We start from the raw sequence: 20,333 nt of genomic DNA on the forward strand, positions 1-20,333 counted from the left end.
AAGACATTTTAAGAGAAAATAAACCCCTCTTATAATTAAAAATCAAAATTAATCATTATAGTTTTCTGCAATCTTTCTCTTTTTTTTTTTTTTGTCAGAAAAACAAGTGTTTCCAATTAAACATGCTGACATGGTTGATATTGTGCTCTTGCACATTATTTTTTTACAGGAAATTGTCTTGCTCGCTGCTTTAATAAAAACTGCAATCTTTTGATTCCAAGGTCAGCTTCTTGACAACCTTGACATTATTTAGGTTTTATTAGGCAAATAAATTCAGATACCAGCTGAGCTGCAGGATCTCCATGTGCCTGCAGGGGTTGGAGGTCTGTCACACGTTGAGCTCTGGGGCTTTGCTGTGTGCAGGTCTGGCTGCCCGTGGGGAAAGCAGTGCTGTGCTGCACTTCTGCAAAACTGCATCTTCTTCAGAGTTGCAGGGAGGGAATGTTTTAACCACCATGTGAGAGCATGGGTGCTGCTAAATATTGCTCAGCAAGCCCCTGTTCCTTCTGAAAACATCCCTCCAGCCATCCAGTTCCCAAATTTTGTGTTTCCTTCTGGAGGGACAGTGGAGCAGGAACACAGGACATAATGGTTTGAGGTTTGGTCAGAGCGATGGAGCACCTCTCCTGTGAGGAAAGGCTGAGAGGATTGGGGCTGTTCAGCCTGGAGAAGAGAAGGTGTCAGGGTGACCTCCTTGTGGCCTTCCAGTGCCTGAAGGGAGCCCACAGGAAAGGTGGAGGGAGACTTTGTACAAGAGCCTGGAGGGACAGGACAAGGAGAAATGGCTTCACACTGACAGAGATTAAGTTTAGATTAGGTATTAGGAAAACTTTTCCTGCAAGGGTGGTGAGACCTTGGAACAGATTGCCCAGGGAAGCTGTGGCTGCCCCATCCCTGGAAGTATCGCAGGCCAGGCTTGGAGCAGCTTGGGACAGTGGAAGGTGTCCCTGCCCATGGCAGGGGCTTGGGACAAGATGATCTTTAAGGTCTCTTCCAAGCCAGTTCATGGTTTTGCAGAGCTGAGCCTCGTGGCAGTCAGAAAGCAGCGGGTCCTTCAGCAAGCCAGGGGTCAGAGGGAAAGGTGAGCAGTGAAATTCATATCTGATGGGCTGGAAAAGGGTAACCTGGAATCCTGCAGTTATATCAGTGCCAAATCCAGTGAGGACACTCGGGGTTGTGAGGAGACGGGCAGCTGTTGGAGCAGCAGGATTCACTCCTGAGGATTACGGGCAAATAAAGTTTATTCTCTTGTCCATGGCTGTCATGGACAACTTTATGCATAACTTGCTTACACAAAATCCTTGAGAGTTATTGCTGCAAAACCCAGTGAAAGCTTATCTTTGTTCTAGGAGGCATTTTCAGCAGTGTATTGGGGACTGTATTGGGGTTTGGGGTTGTTTTTTTTCCCCAGAGCGTATGGAAATCTTTTCCTACTGTCTCCATTTGATGGCATTTCAGACTTATAGATAGATTCTAAAATTATCTTCTGGTGTTTAGGTGTAGTTAATATTGCCTTATTTTGGCAATGGTTCTGTGCCTTCAGATTTTAGGCTGAACAGAACATCTGGCTTTTCACTCTGAAGTGTTTTCTGAGACATGCACATGCTACAAGGAGAGGAAAACAAAGTGAGAGGTTTTTATAGGAATGGCTCTTTTAGGATGTGGGTTATTTTTTTAAAATACCCAGGTTTTAAAGGTAAATGAATATGAGACAGAAAACTGCTTTGTGACTGCTGTGAAATTAATTTTTCAAATTTTTGCTGGAAACAATGCACAGACATGGTTTATGGTTCTGTTTACAAAACCATGGCAAGTCTGAAAGTTACTCAATTCACAGTGGTGCAGAATGCTCTGTGTTTTGTATCTCCCTTGGATTTCCACAGAACTTGGTAGATTTGGGAATAGGGGGGTCAGATTTCCCAATAAATGGCATTTCAAGGTTTATTTGATTAGGGCATTTCCACTGTGACATGGATATCGGTTGTTTGGTAATTCAGTCACAAGTGGAAGTGAATTCTATACATCTTGTTAATTTTGCCCTCTGGCTTGCTGTGCTGGAATAAGTCTTTTTCATATGTTTAATAATAGAAGCAATTTCTTCTGTGTCTCTTTTTCCTGTATTGTTCCCCTGTTTCTCAAGCAGAAAAAAGAAAAAAAAAATCATGGCTCAAATCTTTTTCATACAGGAAAACTCCACTTAGGAATCCATCTTGTTTTCTTTTCAGATCGACTCTTAGGAAAATTAATTAGTTGTCTTTTTTCTATATAATTATTTTACTTTGAGGCTTGCCATCAGAGCAGTAGGGGGAACTTCCTGAACCTTAACAATGCCTGTATTTCTCTTAGGTCCTGTTGCACAGAGAATTGCAGCTACCAGAGTGAATAAATTTATTTGGTGGTGTAATCCTTCACCAGTGGAAATAGCAGTGGTTCTGAGTCGTCAGGCAAACATCTATAAAATCAGATTGGCTTAACTGAATGCCAGCAGTAGCTACTGTACTGTGCTTCATACTGGAGTTGAATATACAGAATGCCAGGGAAGTTTTAAAATCTAAAAGAAAATAGCCAAAAGGAGCACGTGTTCAGATGAGGAATTTGGTCATGCATGTTTTCCAGCAGCTGTTTTGATTTTAGGTTTAATTTAAATACATTCTGTTTAATTCCACGTTGAGAATCATCAAAGCCTACCAAAAATCCTCAGATTTTGTTTCACAGAGATCATTATCAAGTTCTGAGCAATTGTATGTTTATTACTTTCATATTTTGAATTTCTGGGGTTTCGTACACTACCCAAGGGCATGGTCTAACTCAAAGAATAACAGGAATCAGCATGCTTTTCATTTACCCTTTTTCATTATTACAGGCATTCTATATTAAGACCTGTTTTAGTAACAAGCCAGTTTTACTTTTTAACCTCCCATGTGTTTTATTTGGTTGCTGAGATTTTAATTTTTTATTTTTAATGGTTATGAAAAGAAGGGGAGTTTGATCTTGATTCCCATTCATGCTATTGCAGACAGACAACTTTATATAAGGGCAGCAAAAAATGTCTGCTACAAGCAATGCCCTCCCATCCCAAATTAAATTTCTTGTATTGAGTAATCTCAACCCAAGATACCTGAGATTTGGGTTCCAGGAGACACTGAAACATCTGGAATTCAGGAGAGAGTTTCCCCTCCCTCCTCGTTCAGTTCTTTCTCTGTCTCGTTATGGTGATGAGTTTTGTCACGTCGGGTCTCACCAATCAGACAAAAGGGAGAGTGACAATTTTTCAGTCTTGGCTTAGGTAAAGAGCTCTCAGCCTGCTGTTTGCTGCTGTTTGATAAACTGTGGCTGAAGGCTTCCAGTCAGCTGCTGGCTGCAGTGGAGCTGTGACTCCATTTATCCTGGACACACACTGAATAGTGAGACTCATCATGTTTACAGGGCTCTTTCAGCAGACTTTACAAACCAGTTCCTGGCAGCACAAAACCAGGCCAAACTGCGCCCCGGGTGTACAGGATTTTGTACAAGTCAGTGTCTTGCCTATATCTAACCATGTTTCCTTGCAAAAGTCTAAACTTGAAATTGTAACCATGGTGATTATGTGGCAGTTAATTGACCCCATGTATGTATATATTCCCCAGCTTTAAGGTTTTTTTCTGCAACCAAATGATAGCTTTAATTCTCACTGGTCTTGCTCTTGCTTCAAGAACTTGCTCCTGAATAAGACCTCCAGTTCTATCCCAGTAGATGCTGAAAATCCAGCATTTGGCTGATTTATTGGCTACATTTGGGAGAATGTACCCCAGGATCTGCAAGCTCAAAACCTTGCTGGATACTTTTAAGTAATTTTTACAGTCATCCCACTTAAATGAGGAGGTCAGAGGGTGAAAACTGAGTAAGCTGTGGGCACCAGGCCATGAGGATGGAATACCTGCTCTGCTGGTTTGCAGTAATCATCTGCAAAGGATGATTTAGTTGGAGACACCACCGAGGGTGCTGGAAAGGAGGCAAGGTTGGGCTCCCCAAAACTGTCAGGTCACAGGGAATGACCTCACGAGTTGGAGTTACTGTGAGAGCTGTGTGAGCTGCGTGGGTGCAGCAGTGTGCAGTGCCTGTCTGAGGGCAGGGCTGTGTCCCTGCAGCCTGGCAGTGTCCCTGTGTCCCTGTGTCCCTGCCAGTGTCCCTGTGTCCCTGCCAGTGTCCCTGTGTCCTGCCTGTGTCCCTGCCAGTGTCCCTGTGTCCCTGCCTGTGTCCCCGTGTCCCTGCCTGTGTCCCTGTGTCCTGCCTGTGTCCCTGCCTGTGTCCCTGCCTGTGTCCCCGCCTGTGTCCCCGCCTGTGTCCCCGCCTGTGTCCCTGCCTGTGTCCCTGTGTCCCTGCCTGTGTCCTGCCTGTCTCCTGCCCGTGTCCCGCCTGTGTCCTGCCTGTGTCCCTGCCTGTGTCCTGCCTGTGTCCCTGCCTGTGTCCCTGCCTGTCTGCCTGTGTCCTGCCCCTGTCCCTGCCCGTGTCCCTGCCTGTCTCCTGCCCGTGTCCCGCCTGTGTCCTGCCTGTGTCCCTGCCTGTGTCCCTGCCAGTGTCCCTGTGTCCCTGCCTGTGTCCCTGCCTGTGTCCCTGCCTGTGTCCTGCCTGTGTCCCTGCCTGTGTCCCTGCCTGTCTGCCTGTGTCCTGCCCCTGTCCCTGCCCGTGTCCCTGCCTGTCTCCTGCCCGTGTCCCGCCTGTGTCCTGCCTGTGTCCCTGCCTGTGTCCCTGTGTCCCTGCCTGTGTCCCTGCCCGTGTCCCTGCCTGTATCCCTGCCCGTGTCCCTGCCTGTGTCCCTGCCCGTGTCCTGCAGCTCTGGCTGTGTCTCTGCTGCTACCCGACCCTGAGTGCAGCTCACTCCTTGCACAGAGATGCCTTCAAAACAAGCCACCTGAACACTAAATCACTTTTTCCTCCTCTTTTGTTTTACATTGTCGTGGGCCAGATTTTTGAGGGCAGGGTCTCTTGGCACGTGTGTTGGAAGGACCATTGACTTAATTTAGCTTCAGTTTGAGCCAGTAGTGCTCAAGAGGCTGGAGGAAAAGGGAAATTAAACTCCTTTCTGCTGCACTGAAGGAAGTAAAGAAATAGATGTTATTATTGAAAAATCCGGTGCATGTTTTGAAAAGCAGATGAGCACAGACCACATAGCTGAAATCAGCTGCCTCCAGTTCCTGTTTGGGGCAAGTGAAACAGTGAATGAAACAAGTTTGCATATTCAGGGCGGTTTAATTACAGCCTTCAACAATGAGCTGGGTTGCAGACTGCCAACTGCTGTTGCTGTGCTGGGCTGCTGGGTGGTCTTGGCCATGAGCTGGCAGCATCATGCCTGGACTGTGCACATTCAGCTCTGCAGGGCAGCCTTGGACCCTGCTGCATGTTTGTGAGACCAGGCTCATGAGATCTGTGGCCCAAATCCACGAGTTAGAGACAGGCAAGTATCTAAACGTGCAGGCAGCTTGCCAAAGCTGTGGAGCTCAGGATGTGATTTAATTGTCAGAGGAGTAAATTGGTTGTCAGGAGTTGGTCAGTCCCAAGCCTGCCTATGTGGTTTTGGTCTCAGATTTGTTGATCTCGCTGCCTTAGCGCCCTTGTCTGAGAAATGGGGATAAAATACACAGTTCACACCTGCCTCGAGGTGGGGGCTGTAAGACAAAAAGGGTGCAGTGCTGATGAATTCCACTCAGGACTGGAAGTGAACAGAATACTTCCCAGAAGTGTAGTTGTCTCATGGAGCATGTAATTGTCCTGGGAATGCTACACTGGGATGTTTGCTAGGCAGACAGGTTTTGGCAGCGAACTTTTCACTGTGCTTTTAGATAGGTTTTTTTGTTTAAATTTTTTTTATTATCGTTCATGAGCTGTCTGAATTGAATGAAGATCCTTTCCATTCCGCAGCTCAGATTTCTTTTTCTTTTTTGGGAGTCCTTAGAAAGGATGTTGAACACTAGCAATTTGACTACACCAAATTCCCCTTGGTCTTGGGAGTTCTCTTGCCTCCAGTTTTTATCTGGTATTTTATCATGATGCAGTGGCTTAAACACTCGGTGTGCTGTAAGGAAGGGAAATCCCACGTGTCCTCCAGAGGTGGGAAACAAAAGCACCGAATCTTAATCTTCCATTGTTGACCTCAACAGAGGTGAGATGAATCTTTAGTAAATTACTTAAACATGGGAGGAAATGCAGAGGTTTGTAGATACTTATGCACCTTTTGTTGTCTTTGCTTTGGGTGCTTGCTTGGTTTGGGTCCCTTACCGAGATTTCTTGTGCTGCAGTTCAGGATCCACATGTCCAGCAGGAACAGCCCGAGTTTAAATTCCATGCTCTTAAATGTCTTTGGGAATGCCACCCCGTCCAAGGCCTGAGCTCCAACAGGGTCATTGAGTGCTCAGTGCTGGGCACTGCCCTGCCAGTGCTGGATAGAGGGGAAGGGATCACTTGTAAAATACCCTGGGCTGCCATTAGCCTTCACCTGGAGGGATGACTCAATTCCAGTTTTCTGATCCCCAATCCAATGCCCTTTTGGGACATCTTCTCCATGCAAATTCAGGGTCTGTGCTGAGAATCCAGATATTCTCTCAGTTTTCTGTGTGCATTTAAGTGGGCTGTGAAGTTCCACACGTGTTCACCGTGCTGCTTTTGATGTGATCTGATGCCTAATGTGCTGCTTTGCTGCATGGTTGATAAAGCAGGATTGATTCTTGACAACACTGCTGGCATTAATTCTGCCTGTAGTCAGAGCTGGTAACTCCTTTCCAGTCAGTTACTGGCAAAAGGTTTTTATCAAATGAATGCACTTACAGTTTTTGGAGTGACTATAATTCACTGTTCACTCCATGTCCCTTCTTGAATTTCTCTCTCATTAAGAAAGACATAACATTGTAAAAGGAGACTTATTTTGGATTATGATGTAGTTTTAAAAGTAAAAATGTGCAGTTTTCACTACCCTCCAGCTAAAAGCATCCTGTCTGATTTCCTTCGTGTTCTTTGAGGTTGTATAGAAAGTCTGGGGAATCTCAAGTTGAAAGAAAGGCTGGTTTTTGTTTGCTCTTGTTGCAGAACTTCATCAGAAATGGGTCAGAGAGGTACATGAATGCATCTCACAAATTGCAATGTGACATCAATGAGGAAATCATTCCTGGGCTTGTGAATAATGACAAAACTCCTTGGCTATATATAAAAAGATGATTTAAAGTAAATCCTTCTGTTGATTTTGTTTTAAGAAAGCACAGATCACAAAGTTTAGAATTAAAAAGGCCTGACAACCATAAATGAGGAGTCGTGGTCTTGGATGCCATTCTAAGCATCTTTATTCCTCATTTTCAGGCAGGTCCTGTGCTCTAGCAGGACCCTTCCTGCCCCTGAGCACAGCCAGGATGAATCCTGCAGAGCAGGCAGTCTCAGAGTTTTCTTAGGTCTTTCCTTTGTTTAGCAAGTGGCTTTTAAGTTCAAAACAAGATGCCCTTACTGATAAATAAGTTGTTGTCTTGCTAGAAGGATCTCTGTTGTGACATTCAGGGGTCTGGTCTGAGCTTTGGACTTCAACTTGCAGATTTGGTATCTTCCCAGGTCCCAGCTGCAGAAGTGCTCAGCAGTGCAGTGACATGGCTGGCTCAGTAGTCCCAGTAGCTGCACATTTAATGAAGCACTGGAGTGAATGCTCCAGGGATCCCTCCTTTCCCCACGGGTCCAGGGGGAGTCTGCCTTGTTCAGAAAACTCACATGTTCAGAAATCCAAAGCCTAGTGATGCAGGTGGGGCCCAAATGTGACAATCCTTAGGGGAGCTGCAGGTGCTCCCTTGTGCAGGTCCCAGTCCTCTTTGCTGCTGAACCTGCCTGAGTCCCAAGGCAAAGGAACACACAAGTGGCTGGTTTGGTACCCACCATAAGCCAAACATCTCTCTGCAATAGGAGAGGTTTCCTTGGGAGACAGGAAAGAAGGCTGAGCATTTGCTGAAAAATGTGATATTCTTGTCTCAATATGAAAAATGTCTTCTAAATATTTTTAAAAGGGTGGCTGATGCTGCCTTGATAATTTTACTGTCTGCTACTGTCTGCTACTGCTAAAGGTCCTGGACAGTTATTGAAGTCCTCAGAGTCATCTAAAGTCACTTATTTATGTTCAGGAAAAAAGGCAGGAGAGAATATGTTTATTTTGACAGAAGCTGTCAGCAAATCATAATTGAAATTATATATCTCCTGAAAAAGGAATTGAATGTGTTTATCATTCTTTTCCAATTATTGTATTTGTTAAATGCAAAATGGAAGGTTATTGTGACTTTCTCTGCAGGTGTTGACGTTATTATTGACATCTTTGTTTAATGATTGCATAAACTTCCAGCATTATTTTGTCTAATAGGACAGTGTGAAAGTACATAATGACCTTCTGACTTCCTACGTATTTTTGTTAGGTAACTTTCATGATGTTGATGAAAGTTACCTAACAAAAGCTCAGGCATTTTGCCTGTCTGATGAAACATAGTAATGATGAACAGAAACAATAATCATAGAAGGATTTAAAATTTCTGCTGGAAATTGATGTTTTTCTGCTCTTGATGGCTGTTTTGGCAAATGATTTCAGGGTTGATTTATAAGTGCTTTTATAAATACATAGGAGAGGCATGACTTCATGTATCTTAAAATCTGGTTTCCATTTGCACCATCAGCCATCCCTGAGAGGAATGCTCTTGTCCCTCTTTCATGCATATGTGTATATGTAATAACAAATACTTGTTATATGTATGACATATTTGATTATCTCCTGAGCACACTCAGATGTCACTTTAAGGCAACAGAAGCCGTTTATCTAAAGAGATCTGGACTAAACTCTTTCACTTAGGGAATGTTTCCCCCATTTATTTTCCTGAAACTTGGTTCTTTGGATGTCTCTTACCTGCAAGAAAGGGGAGATTCTGACCAGGAGCTGTCAGACCTGGGAGCCTGACATCTCTTTTTGCTCTGTGTTGATGTTTCTTGCCTTCTCTTGGATATCCTGTGCAATGCCAGCCACATGAAAACTGCTAAGAACCAATTCTGCTCACATTATACAAAGCCTGGAGACAAAATACTTCACTGAAAGCTGTCTGTTGTACCAAAAGGCCTGTTAGGATGTTTGGTTTGTGTGTCTGGGCTTGTGCCTGAATACCTGAGTGATGATGGCCCCCCACAAAAGTGTGTTAATCTGAAAATGAAGCTGGATTGCATCTTCAGAGAAATATGTGACTGAGTTTTCCATGGATCAAATCTGGCTCAGGTTCCTCATAATTCTCTGCAAATTGTTATTTGTTCATGTATGAAAAATGAGTGTCAGTCAACTGAACCAGTTACTTAAAGTCATCATTGCTGCAGTTCTGGTGTAATTAGAATTGCAATAAGTATGTCCAGAGGAACATGAGACTCCAGGTGGCTCAGAGTAATGGTCTGTCCTACCCAGTTGTCTTTGGCAAAAGAGGGAGAAACTGTCCCTTTTTCAGTGACCTCCCCTTCGTGTTATCCCTTATGTCACTGTGAATACAAAGGGACACAAAGGGACTGACTGTGTTGGGGTGAGGATCAAACTGGCTGCATTTAGTGAAACCTAAATGGACTTACAGATGGCATCTCAGTTTGCTCAGAGATGGCAAACTGAGGAGGGTTAGACAAGGTACAGGAAAATATCTTGTCTTGGGGAGCTCTTGGGCATCATCAACAGGTCAGATATACCTCAACATGGCTAAAATTAACTAGAGAAGGACATGGCTCCTCTGTAGGGACTAGAGGGGTGATAGGCTCGTTTTTGGCTAAAGGTGTGTAGGGAGGTACCTGAGCCTAAGGAAAGATGTGACTGTTTGGAATTGAAGCAGGGGTGTGATCCCTGCTGCTGTCAGCCCCACCCTGCAGCTGTGTCTGGCTGGGGCAGCTCACACTGAGCCTGAGGAGCCCGTGGGAGCCTCACTCTGCCCTGGGGCTGCAGGGGCCAGGGAATATCCCCACTGGAGGTGCTGCTCTGGGCAGGGCCAGCTGCTGCCACTGTGCCAGGGACCATTGGCAGGGATTGCTGCCTGTTGGGGAGGATTGATCAGGGAAACCTTATAAATATGATGGCTTAGCAAAACATTCTGAATATATGAAACCTATAATCGAAATAGAAATGAAAGCTGGCTTTGAGTTGTAGGATACTGAGTCTTAGTTACTATAGAACCTGAAAACAATGGTCTAGCCAGCTGAAGGAGAATCCCTTTTGATTGAACAATCCCTTTCTGCTGGCTCAGGGATCCAAAGGTCAGTGTAGCAAAACAGAAGTCTAAAGAGTAGTTTTTAGAGTTTAAAATATAACACAGTATGGTGATATAGTAGTTCTTATAGGCTGTATGTAGATGCTATAGGATTCTTGTATTGGTTGGTCACTGTAAATTAGAATATTCATCACAAAAGGAGATATAATGGATTGTAACAAGGTCCTCGCTCTCTTACCTCTACTCTTGACTCTTGCTCTTACATCTTCTCTTAATTCTTAACTCTTAACTCTCTTACCTCTCCTCTCAGCTCTCACCCTGCTGTTCTTTGTCCCTCTCTCTTTGGGACTCCCCTCCAGCCCAGGCTGGTGGCTGAAGGCAAGGCCCTTTTACCCACCACCCTGCAATAAATCCACATGTTCTAGAATATCTCAGCTCAGCAGAATTCCCTGTCCCAGCTGTAGATTCCCCTGCAGCTGCCCAGCTGTGGGTGCCCTCTGTGCCCCACTGGGACACCTCTGAAAGGATTTCCTTGTTTTATATATGTGTGTTTGTACAGTTTCTCTTTGCTACTTCTTGTACTTGGTTATTGAGCCTTTGAAGAACAGCCTGGGAAGGATTTCTCTTTGTTATGTTTTAAACTTGCAGTGATAAAAGAAATTCCAGGAATATTTGGATAATTGCTTTCCCTTTAGAATGGGTATAAATGGCAAACACAACAACAGGCAATACCAATTTGATATACTGTAATTCGTTTGAAAAGCGATTAAAGGGAGATTTGGATAAAATCTTTTAATTGATTTTGTTACGTGCTCTTTAAAGTCACCTAATTTTTCTGAGAGCTCTTAAAGTGGCTCACTTGGATTGGCTCCCAGTGGAATTTTCTTTTCATACTAGATTGTTGTAATTAATTATAAAATTGAGCTTAACCTTTGTAGGTTGTCAATATCTAAAGACAAATGTCACACGTAACAAAGGCCAGGGAAGATTAGTCCTGAATCTAGGGGGGATTGTGGAGGAGAAGGGGAGATATCATTTGACCTCTCAGGTGCTGCTGCTATTTTGTTTTGGCTTTAGAAATAATTGCCACTTCTCTTTTCAGCTGGGTAAATATATTTACAGTTGGAACAATAATGTTTTGAAAAAATCCTAAGAAAATAGACAACATTACTGAATTCTGTGTGCTTAAAAGATTGTAGCTGTGCACTGTGGATAGTTTGATCCACTGACAAGAATATGCCATTTTAAGAGCTAGTGAGAGCAGAAAATAACAGAAATGTGATTTATGGGAAAAGTTTGTTAGATACAAACTGTGTAGAATTCTTGAAATGCCTGATGTCATGTAAGGTGCTTCTTTATTTTACATTTTTCCAGGAATTCTCGCCTGTTCTCCCTGTGATCAAAGGCTGTGTGTGGGCATTCAGGACAGGTTATCTCACCACTCTTTTCTTCATGGTGCTATAGAACACTGTCCCACATTCTCATCATTTGTACTTTTATCTGGGGTAGAATTGGATTCATTTGAATAACAATTGCAGAATTTGTTCGCTCCCTGTGCCCAGCGTTGGTATCTGCAAGGATTTCTGCCACAGACAAAACACACAGAACCTTATATTTTATGGATTTAAATTCTATGGCTGAATTCTTTGGTGTCTAAATGTGAGGTCTGACAGAAGGCTTTTCTGCCCCTGAGGAATTCATGACACCATTCTCCTTGGAGGAATCTCTACTGTCTATGGTCAACTTCTCTCACTGCCAGATTTCAGAAGATTTGTAGGAAATTAATTTAAATTGAACTATTCAGTAGATTCAAGATGAGAGAGGAGAGAATGTTTCCCTCCTAAGTGAAAGCCAACATATTCCTGCAGGAAAATGAACTAATAATCCCTTAGTTTGTTTGTGTATTGCTGAACTCTGCCACCAGCAAAATGCTCATAATAGGAAACACATTCCCTAAGGGAGAGAATATTTAAAAGAAGGCAAAATCCGAGGTTATTTGCTCTCTTGTCTGATTTTGTTCAATAAGATAAAGGCAGTGGCAATGAGCCATGAGCCCTGAGTTGTATTTTATCCTGTGGGCTCCCACTCAGCTTTTGAGCACTGGAAATCAATGGTTTGCAGCAATACTCTGGTAGCAGGTGACATCCCAAGGAGAGGATTCTGTGTTTCCATAACAAACTCTGGCTGATGCTTGAACAGCATAAAATCCCAAATGGTACTGCTTGGATTCTTTTACTGATCAAGTGATAGGAGGATATCTCTGACCCTGAGCAGGTGAGAGCTCCTGGTGAACATGCAGGTCTGAAAACTCAAACCTCATCTCCCCATAAGTCAGTGTTTGTCACTTCCCTCACTTCACTTCAAACTTGGCAGCTGGAGCCTGAATTGGAGCAAACTCCAGCTTTGGAGAGTGTTTGTGGCACTTGTGGGGCAGGAATTTGGGCTGGGGACAAAGTGAGGGACAGAAACCTGCAGGCAAATGTGTCAGCTTTTTATTCATAACACCTCAAAGCCCAATCACTGGGAAAATCTTGTATTTTAAAACACTCATCTTCCCATTCCAAAATCAAAAAAATTACTGTTCTGAACTAGTGAAAAGGTCTCCTGCTTTAGAGAGATAAGATTCTCTTGGCATCCAGAAGGGCATGACATTTTTCCCATGTTTGATTATATTAAATATATTAAATATGACCTCAGTGTTTAAGGTTACTCAGGCTGTAAGAGTTCAAAAAGATTCTGGAGGAAAATTTTTCCATTTATTTTGTTAAGCCTCTGTAATAATTGTAAATAGTCATTCTTTTAAATAACAAATAGTAAGAGGTCAAAAAATGTATATATACGATTCTGCTTTTCATTACCGAGAAAAACTCAGAGCAGAAAAAATGTAGCTATGGCCAGGAAAATCGATAGTTCAGAGAAATCATTGCTGTAAAAGAAAAAAAAAAAGCTTTAATATGACTAAAACTGTTAGAACTGTGAAAGATGATTGCTAATTCAGAAGATAACGAGGCAGGGGAAATAGCAGCTTTCAGCTGTAGATGTTCACTGTTAGAAGACAGTGTTTAAAGATCCTGGCCAAGAGAAGCAGGATGACCTGAGGGTCCTGCCATTAAGGAGGGATGATTTTCTGTCAGTTTGTAATTTAAGATGGGCAGACTTATTTTAAGTTTCAAAACCCAAGAAATGGGCTCAGTCATTCTTTATGTTGACTCTTGATTATTCCAAGTTCTAGACCTTGAAATTAGAGTAAGAGCTTTAAAATCCCAGTCCCCATTTCCTGTGGGGCTTGATTCACAAGCTTTGGGTTAAAAAACTCTGTGTCCCTCACTGTGAGCACACAGGGGACTTGTAGCAGTAGATCCCAGATTTTGCAGTTCCAGAAAACACCTTTTTGGGTGTTTGGCCTCATGCTTTTCAATTTACACCACAGTATCTTATTTTTAATAACTATCTCATGTGAAAGTTGAGATGGTGTTTGATACATCATGAGTGTTCTCGTTTGTGCCATCAGCTTTGTGACTGCTCAAATGAGCTGGTAAAATTCAGGGGTTTCTCTTGGTTTATTTTGAAAAAAAAAATCACAGAGATGTGAAAATTAGTTCATATATAAAAAAATTAATAGATTTCTGTTGAACTCATTGAAAATCTGTAAGAAATATGCCAAACATGACAAACCCCCTTAGAGGGGCTGGGGCTGCCTGGCCTGGGAACAGCTGGGGGAACTGGGCTGAGAAGGAAGGCACTGTGTGACAAAACAATGTGATTTGCCCTTCTGTGTAACGACTTCATTCTTAGTGGAGTAGAACTGGTTAAAATTTTCCACTGAGAAAAATTTTTTTTCCTTCAAATAATGTGGTTTTGTTTGATATGCAGGAAACTGTTCTGCTGCTTTAAAAGAAAGCCCTAAAGCATAGGCTTGGCGTAGGAAATACTGAAACCTGGGCAATCTAGAGTCATTTCTCCAGTATCAAAAATTCAGATCAAAACAAAGTTGGTGTTTTCAGTTGGATGCTTAAACTGTTGGTTCACAACAGAAATGATGACTAAAATATCTTTGAATCTTCTTTCAGGAAAAACAAAAAACTTGGGAGTTCTCCATCGCTTATGTATACGAGAACCACGTTGCTTTTATAAACCACTGATTTTAGTTGGTGAAAACTGCCTCAAATGCACAGTGACAAGGTTTGAGGTGTATGTAATTTGAAGACATGAACTTTAGTGCCATGATGTAATCCGAGCTGGGTTTTGCAGAGGCCTGTGCTGGGAATTGGGGTCTGTGTGCTGGAGGAGACCTGGGAAGCCTGGGGTGGAGGGGAGAAGGCAGGAATGTGCTCCAGCTGTGCTGTACCCTCTGTCCAGCTCCAGAGAGTTCAAAAGGCTTTTTTGTTTGATATTTTCATTTGGATACAGGGGGGTTTTTTTCCCTTTTCTAGAAGGGACTGAAATAGGCTATTTAGTTTCCCAAAGTTGTATTCTAAAACAGTGCTGTGCTAGTCCCTGGTGAGATCTGACCAGTCTACACAGTGCATGGAGCTGGCTCCTACCCTGGCTGCTGGAGATGTGTCAGGATTATTCCAGTGTGTTCCCATTCAATTGCTGCAGTTTTAGGTTCTTCACAGCACATTATATTAGACAGGGCTGGAAATCATAGAACTAAAGCTGACGGGAACTGTCATGCCTCCAGAGCTTACAAATTTCCACATTATTTGCCTGTTTTTTTCAGAGGAGGATGTCTTAGCTTCACATAGTTGTGGTTTTCCTGGAGGAAATGGGCTGAGGCAGAGAAAACTGTGCTGAGCTTGTGCTGACATCTGCATCATCGTGGTGCAGAGGGACAGGAAGGGACCTGAAGTCATCTGTGGGCTCAGGAGACACTCAGCAGACTCAGGAGGGTTCTAAAGAGGCAGGAAAGTAGCAGTAGGAGTCACTCTCACCCTGGTTGGTTAGCAGGTAGGAATCCATCTCACCCTGTGGGACCCTGCAGAAGGGATCCCAAACCCAGGGCTGTGTGGGATGGTGGATTCTGTGGGATTCAGCTCATTGGTGGTACCATGCCCAGAGCAGCATTTCCTTTGTCGTCTCTTTGTGTTTGCTTGGAGATTTCAGTGTGGGTAAAACATCACAGGTTACTCATTTGTGGATTAGAAAGGGAAGAGACTTTTCTTCCTCTTGTCACTTAAAGCTGTGACAGCAGATAAATGTGTCAGGGTACACAAGCAGTGTCAGATCCACAGTGCAGAAAGGATAAACACAAGTTTGCTTTCTCCTGGACTGATACTAAATCCCTGTGAGGGGCTTCAGTGAGCTCTGAGTGATGTTACATGGCCTGGTTAAAGGCTGGAAGAATTGGTTATCTTCTGCTTACAAGCTCCTTCAAACTCCAGATAGACTCTGCTCTTTCCTGCATGCTGCAGATGTTCCACCAAAATCCGTGTACCTTCAACCTCTGGGTATGTTTGTTAATAAAAGTTCAGTTTGCCAGTACTTCATCAGTCACTACTTCACCTTTCCAGGTGTCCAGGTGGCCACTGCCAAGTCCATGACTGCTGACTTTTTGGTGTCCTTTGCCTTGGAATTGGTCATTCTTTTGCAAGGCCTTTGTTTTCAGCTGCTTGAAGGAAGGATCCTTTCTGTCCTTCCTTTCTCGTGCAGTGAACACAGACTGCAAGGAGCAGGCAGACCTTTGTGGGGCTGGAAACCCATTTCTCCACTCTCACCCTGTTTTCCTTTGCCTCCCTTTCTTGCAGGTGGATAAAGTGTGTGGACAGCCCAAACAGCAAGAAGGGAACCTGTCATCAGCCAGTATTGTGCCAGTGAAGGAAGTGACTGAAACCCAGACATTTGTGATGGCTCACACCAGCCTGAACAGTAAAAGAAGGTAACCCGAGGCTGTTTGCTTAGAAACAAACCCTCAGGCTCATTGTCTGTGCTGTTGGTTCTTTGCTCTGTTTAAGCCAAAGCCACAACTCTGTCCCCTTCTCTGTGTGCTCCCAGCCACTGCCATCACTGGCAGTCACACAGGTGACTCTGTGGCATCACATTGTGGCTCTCTCCAGGAAGAGCCAGACTTGGTTTCATTGCTCAGCACCAAGGTGTTCATTATTTCCAGAATCTTTCAGTGCAGATGGTGAAAGCTTTTCCTCACCAAAGTCTGAGGAAGCTGATCTCCACAGCTGAGTCTGAAATATTTGAAATGTGACTGCCCAGCTCTGTAAGCTTATCCAGGGGCAGAAGTGGGGAGGAGGAAGGGGTGAAAGGATTCATAGCCCTGACCCTGAGTCAGTCCCTGATTCCACTGGACTGGGCAGGAGTGATGAGGCCCTTTGGAAGCTCCTTGATTTGTTACATACCAGAGAAAGAGCTGAAGGAGTTTTTTAGGCTTGTTGTGTCTATCTTGGCATCTGTTCTTCAGCTGTGCCCCATCTGAGACACCTACAGCTGAGTTCTGCCCCTGGCCTGGACAGGAGCATCCCTGCTCCCAGCTCTCCTCAGTTTTTCTGTCACTTTACCTTGTGTAGCCCCTAACTGCCTCTCTGTACATTGTAGGAGAGGAGTTTTTTGCAGTCCCACTCACAATACACGAGTAGGTGTCAGAGCAAGCTGCCCCTAAACTCCCAGTGCCTGTTTGTGGCTGGCACATTGTCCTCTGTAAGAGCAAAGTCAATCTGGAACAAACCACCTCAGTGGAACCATGCTGGGCTTACCTCTGTCCAGAACCAGCCTCTGAAGTGCTCAGGCAGTCAGTGTGTGTCTCTGTCTGTTGGGTAAGTGGATGACAGACAGCAGTGTTAACATTTCCACAGCCTGGGTTCAGGCATTTCACCTGGGGAGAGGAGATTTTTATCCATTTCTGTTTTCATTCTCAGCTTCCATGAATGGAATAAACACCCTTTTAAAAGATAAAAGTAATAACAGCAAGCAAGGTTTTTTAAGTGATAGTGATAATTTGTTATCCTTTTGTAATTTAAAAGCAAACCATAACAGTTTTTGCTAGTGTTTGGAGTTAATCAATTTTTACAATGCAAATCGGAAAAAAGGAGCATTACAGAAATTAAATTAATAACCTCAGCAGTAAAAATGTAAAAAGTTGTAGTACAATTGATGAAATAGGCTTTAAAGAGCACAGAGCCCTGGGCCATCTTCTGTGTAACTCACTCACTTGGCTGGGGCTTACCACTGGCAGCCCAAAAGCCAGAATTGCCAACCTGCCAACAGGTGAGCTCTTAAACAGTTGCAGGTTTGTGTCTTCAGTGGCATGAAAGTTGCTTTTTCTCACCTGAGTATCTGCTTCCTCCCCTTCCCAACGATCTGGAATTATCTGGATATTGCCCTTTTAAAATGTAAGGCTTGTAGATGGAAAAGAAAATAAACTAATGAGTTGTAAATTAGAGTTTGCCAGAATTGGTCTGCACACTGAAAATTAATTTATCAAAAAAATCTAGACTAAATCCCTGCTTATATAATTAGCATGAAAAATGACTGCATTACAGTGTTGATAGGTATTGTGGAGAGCCTGTGCACCAAAAATGAATGATGGAAATATGCCATAAATAGTAAGAAGTGGAAAATGTGAAGCTATTCTCCACAACTTCCTATAAAACACATGGCCTGGAGCTTGTACTCCTGCTTCTTGGAAACATTGTTAAACCATAGAGTGAAAGACACACTGATTGGCTGCATCACTGTGTTGTTCATTCTCCATCATTTAATCACATATGATATCAATAAAAATCAATTTAAGGTAATAAAAATCTATAATACATGGGTGAAATAATTTCTGCAGTGAGTTGTGTAAAATGCACTTAGAGTGACAGAAAATTGCTACAGGGGAACCAGATGATGAGAGTAATTACACAAATCTTCTGTGAAGCCTCTCCTCCTGGGGATTTTGAGACATGGAGAGCAGTAATGTCAGCTGCTGGCAGTTCAGGTGCGAGGTCACCCTGGCCCTGCTGAGTCTGTCTGTAGGTCTGGCTGATAGACATCCTTCCAAATGATCCTTTTATTCAAGGGGAGTGTGGAACACAACTCCAGCCTTTTAGGGTAAGGAAGGAACAAGAGAAGGAATGGGCCAACCCTCTCCAAGCACACAGAAAAGCTGTGGCTCCTTCCCTTCCGTGTCAGAGCATTCCCAGGCTCAAAGAGAAGAACCTCTGTGGTTGGCACATGTGGAGGAAAACCACAACCAAGTGGCCTCTCCTCTCTTGTGTACAGCCTGCTCAGGGATGTCCTTAAACCCCAGTCCCAGACAGCTGCCCGTGGGTGTTTGCTCCAGGGGTGCTGAGTCTCTGCTTGGCCACGTGAGCAGTTGGGTTCCTTTTCCCAGGAGCTGGAGCTCTGGTTTGAGCTGGTGGGCAGAGCTGGGCTGCTGGTGCAGGGCAGGGGGCTGTTCAGTGGTGTCCCTTGGCCTGACGTGCTTCTTCAGGGGAGGAGTTTAGGGTCTGGCTGGAGCCTCCTCACCCTTCACCCTTCTGCACAGCCACATCTGCAAGGTCACCCACTGCACAGAGCAGCTGGATCCTCTGCTGTAGTAGCTGAACCCTTTTCTTCTCTTACTCTCATGAATTCCTGGGAGATTTTCCATCTCCCTTGATTTCACTCTACATTCCATTCCTGCATATTTTTTGGTATGCATCACTTAAGTGTCAGGGACAATAATGAAAGAAGCTGAAACTTGAATAAATGTTGCATGATCTTGCAAGAAACCATTTCCTATGATTAAACTGGAAGGCATAAAATTGATTATTATTATTTTTTTACCATTACACAGCCATAGTCAGGGATTAAGTGGAACTGGCAGCATTGCTGCTGTAGTCATTTTTTAATGTGGAGGTTAGTATAACATGTAATAGAGATGACAAGAAAATTGAAACCATATGATGGTACAGGGAATGTAAATGGCATGTACAGAATCTCAGTAAATTGGAATGTTATTGCTGAGATCAGCACAAAGAGCTGTTCTGGTCAGGCTGTGGTCCCCCAGCAAAGTTGAATACCTGCTCCATGGAACATTTCAAACCACTAAACACACACTGGTTACAGAGCTCTGTACAAAATATGTTTAACAAAGAACTGCAACATTAGGTCCATGACTGGAGGAAGAGGCCTTGGAAATGACATTTTGTTGGGATTTCTTTATTATGCCATGAATTTACAGACCTTTTATACATCTTAAAATCAACAATTTAGGAATTCCTTTGGGAATGTTTGAGGCCAATGATGTCTATTTCATTTACAATAAACTGTCTATTGGCTCAGGCATCACATGATTTTATTAACATTTGATTAATAAAGTGCTAGTACAAACCAGACCATTAATGTCAGATGCACGTGAACCCCTGGCCAGGGCTGAAGTTTCAGCTGATCCAGATTTTTCCCTGGTACAGATTTTTATTTGGGTTTTTGAGTGGCTGTGTTGGAATTCCTGCAGGCAGGTGCCACTCACCTGATGGTCAGTGCAGGTCCCTGTGTAGGGGTTTTGGCTTCTTCTCAGCCGCTGCCAAAGCTGAGAGTGAAACACAGGAGGCGCAGGTTTTGAGTCTGGACTTGGATGTTTAGTATTTTATCTGTTTACAGACTCACAAGCTGTGAGGTCAAACAGCAAGTTAGAGAAATGAGGTAAAATGGAGAACTTCTCTATCTCTACCAGATCTTTTCAAGGACAACCTGTCCAATTATGAAATGCCACCTAAATTATTTTTTTTTCAAACCCAATAACTAGCTACTTGAAGTCTGCAATGCGGACTCCATCAACCAGTTACAGAAAACCACCCAAACCCATGAAGAAGAGGGAAGAAGAAGAAGGACTCAGACAATGCCCAGAGCCCTCCATTTTGTCTCACATGTATTACTATGTACTAAAATCCCAGATTCAAGTTTTCCACCGGTGATATCACACCATTCTATTCAAACCACACACCCACGACCCCAGTGCCATCACTCTATTGTGGGAGACTGTTCCACGGCCTCAGGTCAAATGTAGTGCTTGCTTGAGGGTCAGCACTTTTTGGCACAGAAAACCTGCAGTGTTCAGCCTCCAGGGTTCCAGCAGGTCCGTCCTGTCCCGTTGCCACTCATGCCATCAGCTGCCAGGGCTGTGGTGGCCAAGCTGCATCATCT

The 20,333-nt window shown here is 43.7% G+C and overlaps 1 protein-coding gene across 3 annotated transcripts in view; it reads left to right on the forward strand.

Annotated features, from left to right (window-relative positions):
* Positions 1-20,333, forward strand: part of LOC136365507 (glypican-5-like) — a 347,571-nt gene that overhangs the window by 98,959 nt on the left and 228,279 nt on the right. For all 3 annotated transcript variants that reach the window (XM_066326026.1, XM_066326024.1, XM_066326025.1), the window contains exon 4: positions 15,962-16,092. In XM_066326026.1, coding sequence (XP_066182123.1) covers positions 15,962-16,092 — 131 coding nt within the window. The remainder of the gene's footprint in view (positions 1-15,961; positions 16,093-20,333) is intronic.

The sequence above is a fragment of the Sylvia atricapilla genome, chromosome 10 (genome assembly GCF_009819655.1).
Source record: "Sylvia atricapilla isolate bSylAtr1 chromosome 10, bSylAtr1.pri, whole genome shotgun sequence".
NCBI lineage: Eukaryota > Metazoa > Chordata > Aves > Passeriformes > Sylviidae > Sylvia > Sylvia atricapilla.